Genomic DNA, 17,540 nt, shown 5'->3' on the forward strand with positions numbered 1-17,540 from the left:
TTCAGATTAGAACAAAAGTGGGACCAGAAGGCTGGCTGGAGAAGTATCCAGTGTACTGCCAAACACAGCACAAACCTCTGCCTGTTGAATCTTGAGAGCGGTGTGTAACACCAAATCTTGAGTGACTCATGCTCTTGCAGAACCACAGGTTCCTTTCAGCCTTCCTGCACCAATGCAACCATACACTGTGGATATGACACATTTGATGAAGGTGACAGATCACAGTTACAACTTAGCAATGCACTCCTGTCATCTGATCTTGGTGTTGCAATAAGGGGTTAAAAAAGGGGAATGGGCTGGTGTTTGGGAGGAAAGAAGTAACTTGCTAAACCACAAAAACTGTTTTCACAAGAAGTAAAAAATGTGAATATTGTGTAAAAGTGCTTGAACTATTTGAATTTTAAGATATAAACTTCTGAAATTAAGTTTTATTGATGCAATAAATACTCAAGATTATTTCCTCTGTATTTTCAGAACAACATTGTTTCCATTATTATTTGTAACGCTTGGTCTTAAAATATTATTTTATCAGATGGAAGAGGTGATTGAAGACATAATCAATATGGAATCAAGTTTTAATGATGAAGGGATAGGTTGTTCTGAAACTCCTCTACTAATGCAAAGAACTGTAAGTATTTTGTGGGATTTGACCTTGCTGTTTATAATTGAGAATTTCATTGAGTGATTCAAGCACACATCACACTTCAGAGGCTAAAGCAGTACTCTCAGTGTATTATTCTCCTTTCTCTTCAGTTGCTTGTCTTTTTGTCAAGAAATGTTACAGGAAGGTTCCAATGTGGTGGGACACAGCTGTTTTAAGTGGTCTGAATAGCATTTGGAGTTCTAGCCCAGCACCAGGTCTGGTGCATAACCCATTGGAGGTACGCATTCCCATGCAGGACTATGGATATGAAGAGTCTCCAGACCCTAGAAGGCCTTATAAAGTCTTGCTTAAAGATCCTTCTACCTCATCTAAAAAAGTCAAAGCTTCCCCATGTGACAATTTCTACAGTACAATAGTTTCTCCAGTGTTTTATGCTGAGGCAAGGGTGGACTCTATTTCTTGACTTTCATAAGGGCAAGTTGCACTTAGCTGAATAATTTCAAGAACAAAGATGAGAAATGTCACTTTTCAGATGAAATGCTTTATTGGAATAATTGTAACTTATAATTTTGCAATGTCTTTTTATAAAGAAATGACAGAGGATTAACAAAGGCTACTTACATTTCCATATATGTTACACATTTCAAGAGGAAGGACGGACCTTTTCTGCACACAACAATGCATAAAGCATTATTATTTTTGAAAATAACACCTATCAATAACTGTAATGCAACACACTTTATAGAAGGGATGTTCTTTGTTCTCTCAACCCTGATTTATCTTGGGAACCTTTTTCCACAGATTTTGTCCTCAGAGCCTTAAAATGGGTACTGATAAAGGGAAACCACTCTGGCAAAGGCAGAAGGATTTTCACAGATTTTTGACAGTCTACAAAGTTCATTTCAGAATAGAGAGTCAGGTGCTTGCTTTTAAACACCCACTGGAGGAACATCTTTTTCTGACTACAGAACATCACTGGCTACAAAAATACTTTAGGAGATAAGATCTCTATGCCTCTGTGTTGCCCACTACACAGTCCAGTATTAATGGCAATTAATAGTTCCATGAATACCTGGCATTTGCATGCCAGCTACAGAGCTAATACAGTCAGTCTGATTTATACATATCTCGGCACAGAACATAGCGAAGAAATGCTCCCTGGGGAGTGAATTAATATTTTGGCTCAAATTAACATGAGGCAGGGGAGGATCCTTTCAGGTGTGGTACCGTGGGATGGTGATGAGAGACACGAATTCTGGGTTTTGGATTAGACGCACACTCCCTCAACACCTTTTAAAACTGGATGATGTTAATCTATGCTAATTCCAGCCTCATTAGCCTTCATCTTCAGCCATGAAGGACGTATCTCTCTAAAAATATTGAATACCCTATTCTTGATGAACAAGGAAAAATGCAGTGACTTTTAGGCCTAGCTGGTATCTTACTTGCAAAGATTTGAGACTCCTGCAATGCCTGTGGGCCAGGTAATTGTATTTAGATTTTTGTTTGTGCTGAGGAAATCACCAGGCTGCCAGGTAAGCCAGGGAACAGTGTGCATTTCCAAATCTCTCTGTGAAATACTATGGCAAAATGAAGCCTGCCTTCAACAAGGCATGCAAACTGTGCCAGCGTGGAAGCAATAAAGAGGTGTCTCTGCCTATTCTGTCTTCTCTTTTGGCAATCTGTACTCCAAAAATATAGGAAAGAAATGGGCAGATGGGGCTGGTTTCAGGCATTTAGCTTGTGACTCAGGGTTTTATAGTGTCTTTCAGGCAACATCCTAAACCTGCCTGGAAAATTTTGGTCATAAGCTGTGTAATAGAGAAAGAGAGGCACGTAGAAAATATGTTCTCTAGGTCCAGTTTTTCGTCATCACATTAAACATAATGACATTTGTTTATCTGAGTTAAAAATGTACATATTGCAACAGCGTTGGACGAGGAGACATGATCAGGAATGAGAGAATATGTAATTCCCCTGAGAAGAGGAACTGGGGCCGTGCTGTACTTAAACAGAGATTCATATTACTTCTTATGTACTTCTGCACAAGGTGCCTGGCTCTGGTAGCTGCCATCAACACAGAGTAAGTGAGATCACAAGTGAGACTGAGTTGCCCCTGTGCCTGGCTGGTTTGGTGTTTGCTTCCTCCTTACACTTCTCCAGTGTATTTTTAGGATTGCGTCTTAGATTTTTGCCTTCTTGGCATTGTCTTGAATTTGTCCAAACTGTGCAAAGCAGCCTGTCTAAAATTCTGAAAAAATCTGAGTCTCCTGGTTTTCTGAATATGATATAAGGCTTGGGGGTTTTTCAGCAAAATCTTTTCTTGAACAAGTCAAATTCATGAAGCCATTTTCTTTTTTCATTTTTCTCAATAAATAGTGGCTGAGAGTAGAGACTTTGCAGTGCTACCTGTTGTGTGTTGCAGAGAATTAATGTTTGCTTTAGTTAGATGCACCCATGTACCATTTTAATGGCACATTAAATGAGGACATTGAATTCTGTGAGACCACTCATGTGAATAATTGCTCAGAGGCTCATTGTCTGACCCTGAATTAATGAATTACAGTCATGTATTAGTAGAATCAGAGAAGTGAAAACAAGAACATCCCTCCATCTCTCATTAAAATTATTACAGCTTCTGAAGAGTGGATTGTCTGGCTTTTATTGTGTTTGGCCCCAAATTCATAACTTTATAAAACTCCCTGGTTTGGGGTGGCAACTTAAAAATTGCTCAAAGTAGGGAATTCTCTGCCTGTGTTTCTATTGCTCTTAACAGTACCCTAATGGTAGAAACCTACTTTTTAGAATTATTTTTTAGGAGTTGAGTTAAAATATAAGACTAGGTCCCCCCTATATGCAAGAAGTCTTGATTCTTCTGAAAGTATTTGTAAACTCAGTTATACCTTTGTCCAGAGAACATAGATGAAATCAAATCATAACTGTTCTTATGAACTATCACTTGATGAAAATTGTTTGTTCACCATGGCGTAGGTAGGATTTAATAAAGAAAACTTGAAGATGACACCAATTTAAAGTCGTTTTTCCTTGTCATAATAATTTAATCTTATGAAACTCTTTACTATCAGACAGCAACATATTTATCTATACTGTAAGAAATCCTTTTCTTCTCTGAGTATCGTATTAGGAGCGACAGGTTTCTTCCTGACCTTATAGGAATCATTAAAAAAAAAGAAAGAATATATGAGCGAGTATGAGCTAAATAATATTATGTATGTCAGATATGGTGACAGACATTTGACAAGTAAACATTTTTCATTTTTATCAGACTTTTATTCTTATTGAAAATCCTCAGAGTCTGTTCAACATTCTGTAATGAATTTAAAGTTTATTAACTTCCAAATGCTCAGAACACAGGAAATGTAGATGTGCAGGTCTGTTAACACAAAGTATATACGACACCATCATTAAAAGTTTGGGGCAAGTTCTAAAAAGCTGTGGCCTATATTCCTTTTAATATCTGAAAAAGGGAAGTTTAAGAAACATGCTGTATCAAGGGAGATGTGGTGAGCATTAGTCACAGTGAAGAGAGCCAGAAAAGAGCAGAGTTAAAAAATAGGATCTCTCTGCTTTTCAGGGTTGGATTTGACAGTGTGTGACCTAGTGAACCTCTACTTGTTACTAAATGTTGTTTTGTTTTGCTAATATATGTATACAGCCCTAGGACTCACCAGAAAACCCAGTAATTTAGCAAGCATGACGGTGAGCTCTATGAAAACATTTGGCATTTTACCAGTTCTTTCATTCAGAAATAACTGCTGTAGCCCAGATAATCACTGTACAGCTACTGGGATAATGTCCTCTACTTGACATGCAGTCCACTAAAACTGACATCAAAAGCATTAGGAGATTGACTGGCTTGGAATGAGAATAAAATGAGAGGATATTAAAGTTCTGCAAGGGCACAGGCTTCTCTTGCACTGTGCTGGGTGCGACAGGCCAGAAAATAATTTAATTTTGTGAACATTTCCAAGGATTCTAAGTTGTCTTTTGTTCTGGTGCAGAAGAAAACAAGAGCTTTCAGAATTATTCCTGAAGAAGCCCAGGGAGAAAGGCTCTGTAGCAATTAGATGGCTGGTGGTGAGAGCTAAGGAGTAGTGCAGAGTAGTGCCTGGCACAGAGTGCTACCATAAAGCTGGACTTCAAAAAATCCCCTACAGTGGCCCAGCTGGTGATCTGTTGACTCAGGTGGACTCACTGTTGCTGGAGTAGTAGGTATTGAATGACCAAACAAAATCGAGCAGTTCCTTTCAGATTGCTTGGGAGAAAATGGAAAGTTTGGCCATGGAAAAACTTTTCATATCCAGTAGTAAATAGAGCCAAGAAAAAAAGTTTCTATGTTGATTTATTCATAATATTAAGAAAAGTTTTCTTTAATTATTCCCCTGAATGAGCTTGCCAGCAGCAATGTTTTCTGAAAGCAATGGCTTCTAACCAATAGAAAGCAGAGATTTTATTATGATATATGGATAAATGCACCATAAGTGTGATCTGAAGAATTATTCTCACTCTGGGAATAGAATAGCCTTGGTAGTCCCAGAAAAAGCTGGAACAAATAGCTGTTAAAACAAGTTATTTTTTTAAAAAAATCTGCAAAATATTTTCTGGAATTGTTCTTTCCTTTAAAGGAAAAACATACTTACAAATTTGAAACAACATTAATTCCTTCAACAGCTCCAGCTCTAATTGCATAGTGAAATCATTATGGTGTCATTGGTGCTTTGAAGTTCACATCACCTCAGAGATTTAGAGCTGTCACAAACAATGAATCTGTTGTTGGGAACTTTGTCTATCTGTGAATCTAACCAAATTTCTTCAGTCCTTTGGATCTGACTTGATGTATGTGGTATTTATATGCTGGGAAAAGAAGAATTAAAAATTATTTGTTATGATTAGAAGCAACAGCTAAGGGGCAGCAGATCCCACAGATCCCATTGCTAGTCATCTCCTGGTTGGGTGGTGTAGGAAGGAACAGAACAGCACAGATCTGGCTTGTCTGGTACTTCTGGTTTTGAATAAGCGTAGAAAGAAAAAATGAACTACCTGTCGTGGTGTTCCTTTGCTGGGCCATCTCCATATAACTCTGAATCCAAGACAGCCACTCTTTTCCTCTGCACGCTAAGGAGCTCCGTGTTGCCCAGCACTATAACAAGGGAAGGTGTAGATAGATTCTTCTCAGCTTTCACATCTGCTTTGCTCCCTCTCCAAGACCTCAAGTGGCTGTCTGTAAGATAAAGGGGCCTCTAGTGAAATCATTAAAAGGCCTCTGTAACTGACTGGGTGTAAAGACTGGGAGAGAGAGGAATCACGAGCAGAGAGGGGAAGCAAAAGCTCCTCGGCATGCTGAAAGGCCAGGGTTTTGCTAGCTGTGAGATGTCAGGGCTGAGCCGGTGGGCCAGCCGGGTGTGGGGAACGGCAGCAGCACAGGGAGTGCTGTGCAAAGGCGTCGCCTTGCAATCGGTCACCTCTTGAGGCATCCTGCCAGGCTTCGTTGCTTCACTTGCATTGCTGCGTTTCATACATTCACAGCGCACTATTTCACTAAGATTGGGAGATACAGTCTGCTTTCAGTCCCCTTTGGAGTCAATTCCATTGGGATTGCTCCACTTCTGTCACTGTTGCAGGAAAACAGCTTATGGAGAAAATCCTCAGTGGCCCCGTGGCTCGCTTGTATTTGGTCAGCTCCTTTGGCATTTGAAAAAATCTTGCGCTGTACAGGCATGGATTAGGGGTTAGTTCAGGACAGAAGAGGATAGATGTTTTCCTTCTTTAATTTTTATTATTCTGTTAACTACAGCTGGTATAAAGTTCTGATTAAATCTGTTAACTCTGCATTTGATTTTATGGAGGCACTATTTATTGATAAAAGCACAGTGCAGTCTGTCTGCGAAATCTCACTGCTATTACAAGGTCTTTGAGGTCACAGTTTCTCATCATGGCATTAATAATTTGTATTTGTATTAATTATTTGTCAAATACTGATGGTTACCATCTGGATGGATTACAAAAACTGCTGTCTGTCCCATTCCCAGAAATCGTATAGAAAAAAGAAATTCAAGTAGGTATCCTCCAAAGTATTTTATTCAATAATTGCTGTGATTATTCAGTCATGAAGTAAAACTAGGTTTCCATTAGAGGTGCGTATAGTACTGCTGATCTAGGCAGCCCCCTGCTGCATAATAATGAGTATTTTTTATTTAGCGAATACCGATGTCATTTGGCAACCTTTATAAGTTTATAAAATCTGCTAAAGTTCAAAACCATTTTAGAGAAGGGGCCAGGGTAAACATTAACAACCTCATTTGCTTAGGTTGGGTAACTTGAAAAGGCTGCATAACATCAATGAAAATGCTTTGTCAATCACATTCTACACTAGATTAGTCTTAAAGTCCAAGGAAGAATCAAAGTTCACCTAAGTATATAAACTTCTGTCTAGCACTCCCTGGTATCGTTTCCAAGTTTAACGAAAAAGAAAAATGAAGGAGAAAGAACAGTCGGTAGCTATTGGGGAAATAATAGACTCCTCAAAAATAAAACTGGTGAGCAAATATTTTCTTTGTCTTTCTTCAATAGTATAAAGGTGCTAGATAGAAAATTGTATCTTTCAGTTGCAGAGAACTAACAATGAAATGCACAAACTGAGAACTCCTCAAGCCTGTTTTCTGCAGATGGAGGTGGCTTTTGCTATCACTGCCACTGCTGTTTTGAATGTCATGCAGGTGCTGGATGAAGGATTGTTTTCAGTATTTCACACAATACAGTACTTTGAGGCTGAAACGGGCAGTGTACAGCTCTCTTCCATGCCCTAAGTACTCCAGACAGATTGGCTATGAGCGTTTGCTCATGCTGTAGAAAAGGACTTTATAGCACAGAGCATACAATACTTTGGGTCAGGAGAAGAACTGTGGTCCACTTTTACATAGCTGCAGCACTCAAAGGCTGTGCAAAATGCCCAAATAGCTCAGCTCTGTCTCTAACACTCTAACAGCAGAATGTCTAATAACCCTTCTGTTTTGGGGTAGACGTCTCTGGCTGAAGGGAGCCAGAAGACTCAAGCTTCATGCAATGGGAGTAAATTTTTTCATAACTATGAAATGAAGGAAAAGTTCCTTTTTTCCTTTTTGGTTTTCTCTTTCAGAAAGGTAAATAGACATAAATGGAAGCATTATTCTAAAATATACAGTTGTTGGTATGTAAGTACCTCTTACAAACATGGTCTTCATCTCAGAGCTTAACACATGTTGAATAGAGGTAAGAAAAAAAGATAGATAAAGCAAGTTTCTAATTCTCTTAATACGCACTCTTCGCTAATTCTAAGCTCCTGTGCAGCAGAATCTGCAAGCAAATTCCTGCTGTTTGGGTCCACCAGGCAGATTCTGTCTCATCCCAAAGCCCTGATGCGCAGGTCTGCTGCATGTCTCGTGTTGCTGTCTGTATGCAGCAATGCAAGACCTGAAGTCCTTAGTAGATGATAGATGATAGAGAAGGCTACATTAAGCTCCTTGGGGTTTGTAACGTATATGTAATGATCGGTTCTGGAGCTAAACTTTATGAATATCTGTCAATTGCATTTACATAGGTTGACTAAAAGACTTGCAAGCTCAGAGGCAGCAACAGTGGCCACTTACTTTGTTCTCCAGGCCCAGTCAAGCTTCTTACTGCAAGATAAATGTAACTTGTGGAAAACACAAAGATTTCTTGAAGGCCATTTTGAGAAATAAATTCCTGAAAGATACAATTGTTTTTCTTAGCACCTCCTTCTCCATCAGCCAAGGCCTTCTATGACCTTTACTATACATGTACAGTAGTTTATGCAGTAGTTAACTATGCATTTATATTTACACTATAAATAAACACTTGTGAATATATCTGAAATCAACCGCTACAGAAAGGAATTCCAACCAAAATGAAACTCTACGTGGTACATGTTAATCCATCTGAACACACTAGATCACAGAAACCAGTAAATACCTTACTGTAATGTATTCAGATACTTAGGTGATATGTGAAATGTAAGAGGAAATAATATAAAACATATAATATATATATAAAATATATAATATAAATACTGGTAATAGAGATGTTAGCGTCTATATTTAAGAGAAAATGCCCCATATTCTATGGGGGGCAAAAAACTCTGGTTTTCACTTTCCTCAATTTTTCACTTTTCTTATGTTTTTGTGCTGACATTTGTTCATTGTTTTTAGAGGAAGAATTTGAATTATTTCATATATTTACATATGGTAGCCAGAGAAACAGAAGCTGGATGGAACAAGGAACTAGTGCATTAGCTGGTGTTACTAGTGAAATAATCTTAGTAAAACAGGTAACAGAGCTGTCATCTAATTGTCATCTTTGGGTTTCAGACCCTGGAGGTCAGTGGGGCAGTACTCCTGTGATGTTTGATTTCCAGCTACAAGTTGGATGATGACAGTATCACAACATCACTTCACTTTTGGTTCATGTCTGTTATGTTGGTTTTGTAACCAGAAAAGCCAAGAACAGCTAAAAACATCTAATTAAGAGATGATAACTGAGAGAAAAGAACGCTCCTGCAAAAGGCTGATTGTCCAGAAAATTCCTTTGCTTGGACATTTGTCTAGCATTTATCTAGACAATGGACTTCTATGTATATGATCAGGGTAGGAATGTACTGTAACGGGGAATATGAACAGAGTTCATTTTTCTCTGATGAATAATGAACCAGCTTGATGATCATTATTTGAAGATAAAAAATGAACCAGTTTTCATGCATAATATATAATATGTAATACAATATATCTGAACATTAAGTCCCTGGTTGAGGAGTGTGTAATTATGAACCATGTTAAAGATAAATATAGAAGGAGATATAATTTGTTCAAAGGAAAACAAGTCTGAAAAGGGAAGCATTTGCTTTTCTGCTGTTGTCTTTAGATAATAAAAAGAGGAATTGGAACATTTAGGTATTAGTTATTACTAAAGACCATCTATTTTCAAATACAAGTATTTTGTATTGCAATTACAAAAGGACTTAAAACATTTAGCTGTGAATGGAGTCTTCTTGTTCTAGACTCTAAAACCAGTATACTACAACTTTTTTGACAGTTGACAGTGTAAACACATCCTTACAAAGAAAAAGGATATCACAGCTTATGTTGTTCAAATTTCTTCAAGCAACACAGCAATTGCAAAGGAAAGCCAGAGGCTGAACCCCAGTCTTCTGAGTACAGGACTTGTACTGACCGACAAGATTATTCATCCTGTCTGCAATACCTTTGAATTAGATGAAAACTCACAATTTACTACAACACACATTGAAGATACAAGAATTACCCCAGTTTTCTCCTTGTCAAAAATTAGAAACACCCGGTATACCAGATATTACTACTTAGAAAATGGATTTGCAATGACTGGGTTATTATACACTTATTGATCAACTCACTATTTGGCCAAATTTAGTGCACATTTTGAAGTTCATCTGTGAACTTCAAAGATTGAAAAATAGTGTTTTTACCTGTCATGAATAAACACGAAAGGAATGACAAGGAATTAAGTATGTGGGTTTTATGTTTTGTACTCCAATAACACAAATACTGAACAAACTTTTACTTAATATGTAAAATGAACTGTGGACACAGTTCCAAACTTAGATTTCTACATTTGGGAAGCATATATGGGATAATAGTATAAAAACTTTGTAAAATCTCTGCTTTGATTTTTTAATTAAAATGAATAAGCAAGAACCACATTGAAATGGATGGATGCTAACATATTTTTTTGTGGCTAAGAAGGAGAAGTAGCGTCATTTTACAAAACTGTTCTTTGAAGTGATGCTATCAATTAGGTTCATGAGAACATGATTTAAGTGGGATATATTTGGGGGGGGGATGAATAAAGTATTGTACTAATATTTCACATGTAAAGACTTTATTCTAGATGCAGTCTGAGCAAGTACTAATTTTTACAAAGCACCAAAAGAAATTTTCTCTTGCAGATATAGTACTCAACCTTTCAGTTTAGGCAGCTATGTAGTTTCTTCTTGTGACAAGCAAAGCAGCATGTGTTATGCTTCCCTGTTATCTGAGTTTGCCAAGTCTGTAGGTGCAGTACAGGCAATCTGACCATGTGTAATAGGGCCAATGACCCCCAGAACTGTCTGTACTGCACATCAGCTGCTCTGGATGTATGCCATACTTCTGTTAATGCAGGAAATATAGGCATGTAGACACACTTGGTGAATTGCATGTCTGCAGTTATTAACCCTGGAAAAGAGGATAGCAAAGGAAGTTTCTGCTAGTAGGACTACTCTTGCAGCTTTCTTCCCACTAGCCCTCTTTTTCATGGGCTCTTCTGACCTGGGCAGAATGAAGATCTCTGATAGAGGCAGTCGGGTCCTGACCTCTGTATTTTCTGGGGGCATCTTGACCCTTCTGATCATACACTGGGCTTGTGAACGTGACTGTGAGGAAAGGAGACCCTGGGAGAAATGGCAGCTGGAAATAAGCCTCCACTAACAGGACAGTCCATCCTGCTGCCTATTCCCAGGTGCCTCAAGGGAAAGCAAACTAGCTGATGAATTGTTTTGACCTGTCAGGACAGTCCAGATGCCTTTGGTGAAAAGCTCTTGCTATCTTAGGCTTTAGCCATTTTAGGTAACTAGAACATGTAAGGTGTCTGCTCTTTAAAAATGTACGTACCCTCCATCACTTCCATGATTAGTGACATCCTTTTGGATGTATGGAGAGCTGTTTGCTACTGGAATTAGTCTTTCTAGCTAGTGCTTCAAATGCAGGATTTGGTGACTGTAGCCTTCTTTTATGAATGCATATTAGTAAAATGCAATACAGATTATATAGAAAGTAACTGAACAGGATTCTTTTCAGGTTAAGGGGCAAACTAAAGAGATGATAAAGATTTTGTTAAAAGGGAAGATATTGATGAAGTGCTCCAAGAATCAATCCTGAGCCTCAGTTTATTTAATATTTTCATTAGTGACCTTGGTACAAAAAAATACGTTTATGCTGATGAAATTTACTAAGGTAGCAAAAGTAGAAAGTATTACCAATACAAAGGAGGATGAGGATATCATAAAGGAAGAATTATATGACTGTGATGACAGAATAGTATAAATGGAAGGAATGTAATAGTACTGAGTGCAAGGTCATTCATTTAAATACTAATAACAGGAATGTCTGCAGTAAGCTGAGAGCTCATTAACTGGAGATGACAGAGAAAGATCTGGTTACATTAGTTGCTCAGAGGATGACTATAAGCCATCAAAATGATGGGACTGCAAAAAGGAGATAAATATGATCTTAGGATCCATCACGAGAGAGATTTCCAAGAGACACAAGGAAATATCCACTGCGGAATTCACTGGGTACAAAACTTTCAGAATGCTGTAGACAAATAAAGGTGTCCACCCTTCAGAAAAACTAATACAAAGCAGGAAAGGTAGAGAGAGGCCTGATAGGACATACCATAGCATGGGAAGTCTGGCTAAAGAAGCATGGCCTGTTCAGCTTAGCAAACCAAAGGCAGAAGGGAGCTATGGTCACTCACAACAATCACATGGGGATGTTAAACAAGGTATTATATAAGTTAAAAGAACACAAAACCAAAATAAAATTTGTCTAGGAATGGAAATAAAAAGAAAGATTTTTAACACTAATTTGCAATCTTTCAACTTTTGGAACATACTCCAAATAAAAATATTGGAGATGTGAAACCTACTTGATTTTAGACAGGTCAGTATTGGTTTATGAAATGGATTACGTGATGATATGTTAAATGCACCCAATATCCAGGAAATACTTTCTAGTCCAGACTGGGCATTACCACCTTCAGCGGAATTTTTAAATTAAGAAAAATCTAGCTGACTTCAGAAGAGGGTTGGGCTGTTATTTTCTATCTGTTCAACATTGACTGTCATAGAGCCATGATCTTTACAGACTTGAATGTTTCTGTAATAAAAACCACATCATTACATTACAAACACACAAGATTAGCCAAAATGGAAAAATACTTAAATAGTATGTGGTCATGTAAGTGGACACTATCGTGACATAGAGCTGTCTAGGGACTACAGGTGAACAGGCATAGACAACACTTATCCATGTATTTTATTATTATATTAAGTATCCTTCTCTTTTGTTCCTGGAAGATATGGAAATGCTATTTGGTTTCAGTCTTCCTTGAAATTACATGGCATTTGCCAATAGCTGCCATACTATAGGATTTGGAATACCACATTTTTTCCCTTAATGAGGCGACGTTTTCCTGGCTAAGTAATGTTTTCCTTTAAAAAAAGCATGACTTGGTATTAGAGACTGCAAATTGTGATCACGGCTGTCCATTGCTAGACATCCATGTGAGTAACGAACCCTTAATATTTGCCACACAATCCTGCCTGCATAGCAGTTCAGACCTAAGTGTTGAATATAACAAGCTCCTCTGGATGAGGCCTTTACAGTACTTGTCTTGGACACTGCCAGCAAGCACAAGGTCACAGGCTCTTGCGAGGTGCTGCTGAGCTCAAGCCAGGCACTCGCTCAGGTACTTCAGCTGAAGTTTGCTTTTATAATTGGTCTAAGCTTCAAAGTTGAGCATCTTTCAGGACTGAGCCCTGTGAATGGAAATTCTCATGTTCCAGTCTTTGCACACAGGCATTGAAGATCCCATGACACTTCATACAAAAGGAAGAACGTTAACCCCAGTGTCCTTGCCAAATGCTAACTTTGTTAATTACAGTCTGCTGTCTTTAATTCTCCTTGCAGTTTTAATTAGATATGGTATTATTCTCTTCCGGTACCACATTGTCACTGGTTATTCCCACTTAACCATTTGCTGTGTTAAAGGTTGTTAATCTTCTGTCCAAAGCTGGCTGCATTTTAGAAGCAGGAAAAATGGCTAATTATATACTGCTATTTTTATTACACGTGGGCTCACCCCTTACGAGCCACTTCCATCTAAATTCTCAGACACACGTACATAAATATGTGTATCATGAATGGAAATGTTGGCAATTATGCGACTTACCAGGACTTCTCAGAACAACACAGGTGTGAACCAATATAGCTCATGACACCTGCAGGATAAATAGATTATTTCCTGGAATTTATAAATTTTCATACCCAAATGTCTGTGTTTCCACATCTCTAAACAGAAAGCAAGAGCATGCTTTTGATGCAGTGTAATCAGCTGGAGTTTTAAAGTGCTTTGGGATTCATCAAATTTGACAGTGCTATATAATTGTAAGATCATCATTGTACACATATCTTATAATTATGCCATTGCAAATGATTTGTACTTTTAGTAAGATTGCATTGGATTTTTGTAAGATTATGTCAATGTATATATTTATCTTGTAAGGTAGAACTGGAAGCTATTTGAAGCCTCAGTACTGCAAAAACCTTCCCCGCTTACATGACATTGTAAGAAGTAAATTACATCAAGGTGTATGGAGTTTTAGTGCATGTCCAAACAACTAGATGTATTTTGACACACGATTTCTGTAATATATTGTGAAACATATTTTAATTTTGTAATTTAAAAATCAGTTATTTCCCAGATATCTACATTTCTAAAAGAGCTTCCTACTTTGACAGACAAAAAAAGTACCTTTCCTCATGTTGTATCAAAACTGGCCAATTTCAATTTTAAGATTGTTCTCAGTGTTCAGTAACATTAGCAAGGAAATTCCTTGGCAGTTTCCATGCTTGATATCAATGAAGGGCAAATTCAGGTAGAGAGTTTCAACAAAATAGTTTGATACATGTTTGATTTTGTATTTTTAAAACTCCCCCATAATCAGAAATGTGAATATTTCTCAAGAAAGATCCAGTCTGGTTTGCTTTGTTTTTCTTCTGTGATTTTTAAAATAAGAGTTTATTTGGAAATTTTCACATTAGGAGCACAGTGAGGTTTCGTGAAGGAAGGTACACGTGGGAAGCCTGCAACAGTCACCCCAGGTTTCCTTTGGAGTCAATAAGAAGAAACAGAGGTGATTCAGTTCACTCTAAGTGTCCAAGACAGGTCAGATTAATCACCTCTTATTTCTTCTCCTCATCCTGAATCCTGACATTGAGAGTTGTTCCTCACACACGAATTCGTAGCAGATTTTTCCATGTGTCACCTTTTTTGTAGGAACACAAGGACTGTCAAAGGTAGTCTAATTTACTGGTACTTTACACCCACTTTGCCCTACTGTAAGTGTGAAAATGCTGTGCTGGCTAACTGAGAATGAAGACAGTGTCAAAGGGAGATCACCAGTGGCTCTATCCACAGAGAAGCCGCTCACCCACTGTGGTGGCCATTACAGCGTACTTGAGATTTCTGCTAAACGCACAGGAAGAAAGAGGCAGTTGATAGTGCGATCGGCACAACTGCTTTTGGGCTGAGCAGAACCACCCAGACAAATGCTGAAGGGAGACAGCAAACCTGAGTCTGGAAGGGAAGTAGGTATGAAGAAAAGAACCTTTTTTCGTGTGTCCTTTTTACGGCCAGATGAGTAAGCTGTTTATTCTGTTATCCAATCCTTCAGTGCACTGACTGAGACGATGACAGACTTAAGGAGGGTCAAACCTACCATTCTCTATTCCCCAAGAGTACCCTACCTATGGATTATTAAAAATGATCATATTTGTCACACCCATGAATGTTTCAATTGGAAAGACAGCTTCTGCAGCCCAGAAATTAGTGCTTTCAGATAGGTAAATGAGTGAGAATTTTGTAGGCTCTCTGTGACAGTGCTGTTGAATAGGGTTATTCACTGATGTCCAAGTTCTGGAGAATAATTTAGGACAGTTAACATTAGATCAAAGCTTCTCTTTAATGGCATGGAAAAACACTGATTTTGACACTCTTAGTGATTAACACATATGTGAATCATTCTAATTAGTAAGGTTATAGGATTGTAGCCATCAGTAGATGAATGGCTTGGGTTTGGGTTTCATTTTCATCATCTCCACATGGAGTTATGACTCTGCTTTCCTAATGACTGATAAAAATTGCCAAATGATGAGGAGAAAAATGCTGGAGACCATCTGTGTGAAACAAAGATGATATGGGACATCTGGGAAAATATTTCATGCCTTTCCCTGCTCAATGGAAGCATTAGTGCAGCCAGACATACACCATGGACAGATACTCACTTGCAGCCCTGGCTGTGTAGGATGACGCTGCCCCAGCAGTCCTGCTGTTGGAAGGAGGCATAGGAACTCTTACCACTCCAAACAATGGCAACTGAGTTAGATGGAAGTACCTTCATCAACTGTGCAATCAAATTCAGCTGAAATGCCTACCTTTGGCTTTAAGTTGAGTTTACTCACCCTCTTTTGAACCCTCACACACTTCTGAACTTTCAGGTGTGTTGCTATTATTTTTTCATTACCAGCTAAGTTGGCCGTTCATGACCTTTTCTGTTGGATTTGGGCCTTGTCGTCTGAATTGACACCTTTGTGAATAGACTATAGAAATGTAACTATATTTCGAGGATAAACATGCATTACTGCTTGAAAATTAGCAGTAATCATTGATATATCTCATGTGTTTGTGTCAAACTGTGGCTTACAATTTTTTCATGAAGGGTATGGATAATCTTATAAATTAAAAAGGTTACCACCAGTTTCATGCAAGTTATTGAACTCACATACACAGCTGTGTGAAATATGTAAAATGTGACAGATATGCATTTCTCATCTGTTACATTATTTATTAGATTATATTATTTTCAGTGGTTACTATTCCCTAGCATTTCACAAAAACAGTAGCCTAAACCACATAACAGCCTTTTCCAAAGTCCACTGGAATAAGTGTAGGAGTCACACTGAATCTCAATTTTTTGTATCGGCACTAAATATGAAAATTCTGTTTTCATATCATTCCAATAAGCCAAATTAATTTACATGAATGTAGGAAGTCATTAAATATGTGTCTAGAGCTAATATGAGTTCACTCTTGTAATATAGTTATACTATCCCTGGAACAAAGAAAACGCAAAGTTAAAGCTGCAGTGAATTCTGTAATACTTGTCAGTTTACCACTCAGGAGTGAAACAGAGGTGCTTAACGTGCGAATGAGCTTAGCGTTCAAATCCTGCATATTAAACATAGCTTGTTCTTTAGTAATACTCAATTGAATTCCAAACATTCTTTAAAAAAGTATTTTCACTGAGAAATCAAATATGTAAGCAGATTTTCAAAACTGACTTGGTGTTGTGATTTCTAATGGTATTTAAGAATTGTCAGTTCTCCTAAGTAATAAACCTCTACAAATTACTTTTAAAACGAGCATGTTATTTATGTGTATTCAAAAATAATCCTGATTGCTTCATTTCATTGTGGGTTATACAACTAGGAGAATTTAACACAAACTAGGTTCTCAGATAATTTAGTAAAGTTATTAGCTAATTTAGTAAAATTATTATTTAAAAATAAAACTTATTTACAATTTCAGATTTAGTATAAAAATGTAGCAAGCACTGCCATGGAACAATTTCACACTGAGCAAGTCATTGGGAAAGTGTCTCCTTTCAGAATAACTTGTGGTGAAGCTCACAGTCTCTACAAGAAAAGAAATGATCAGAGTCTAAAAAAAGCTGGTTCCCAGCAGACCTACGGTTGGTGTCTTGGTGACCTGCCTGAAAAATGCCAGAGTGTTTCAGGATCCATGGGTACAGATCTGTAAAAACATGTTTTCTTGTCTATGAAAAGCAATTTTCTTAAATAACTCCTAATTTCCTTTCATGAGTTTCTGTCTCAAGTCAGTAGTTTTACTCACAATTTTCCTCACTTTTTTCACTTACATTTTCCTCCTTTTTGTTTCTTGGCCAGCTGGACCCAAACTCAATGTCTGAGTCCTGTATGTTGGCCCCGAAAGAAAAAAAAATTGTCTGCACAAACTTTGTATGCATAATAAAATGAAAAAAAAAATGTTG

General features: G+C 37.7%; 1 protein-coding gene across 1 annotated transcript in view; it reads left to right on the plus strand.

Annotated features, from left to right (window-relative positions):
- Positions 1-532: 532 nt before the first annotated feature.
- The window catches only part of TFEC (transcription factor EC), a 34,975-nt gene continuing 17,967 nt past the window's right edge, over positions 533-17,540 (plus strand). Inside the window, exon 1 of the mRNA XM_075491560.1 lies at positions 533-628. Coding sequence (XP_075347675.1) covers positions 533-628 — 96 coding nt within the window. The remainder of the gene's footprint in view (positions 629-17,540) is intronic.

Source organism: Mycteria americana, chromosome 1 (assembly GCF_035582795.1).
Source record: "Mycteria americana isolate JAX WOST 10 ecotype Jacksonville Zoo and Gardens chromosome 1, USCA_MyAme_1.0, whole genome shotgun sequence".
Taxonomy (NCBI): Eukaryota; Metazoa; Chordata; class Aves; order Ciconiiformes; family Ciconiidae; genus Mycteria; species Mycteria americana.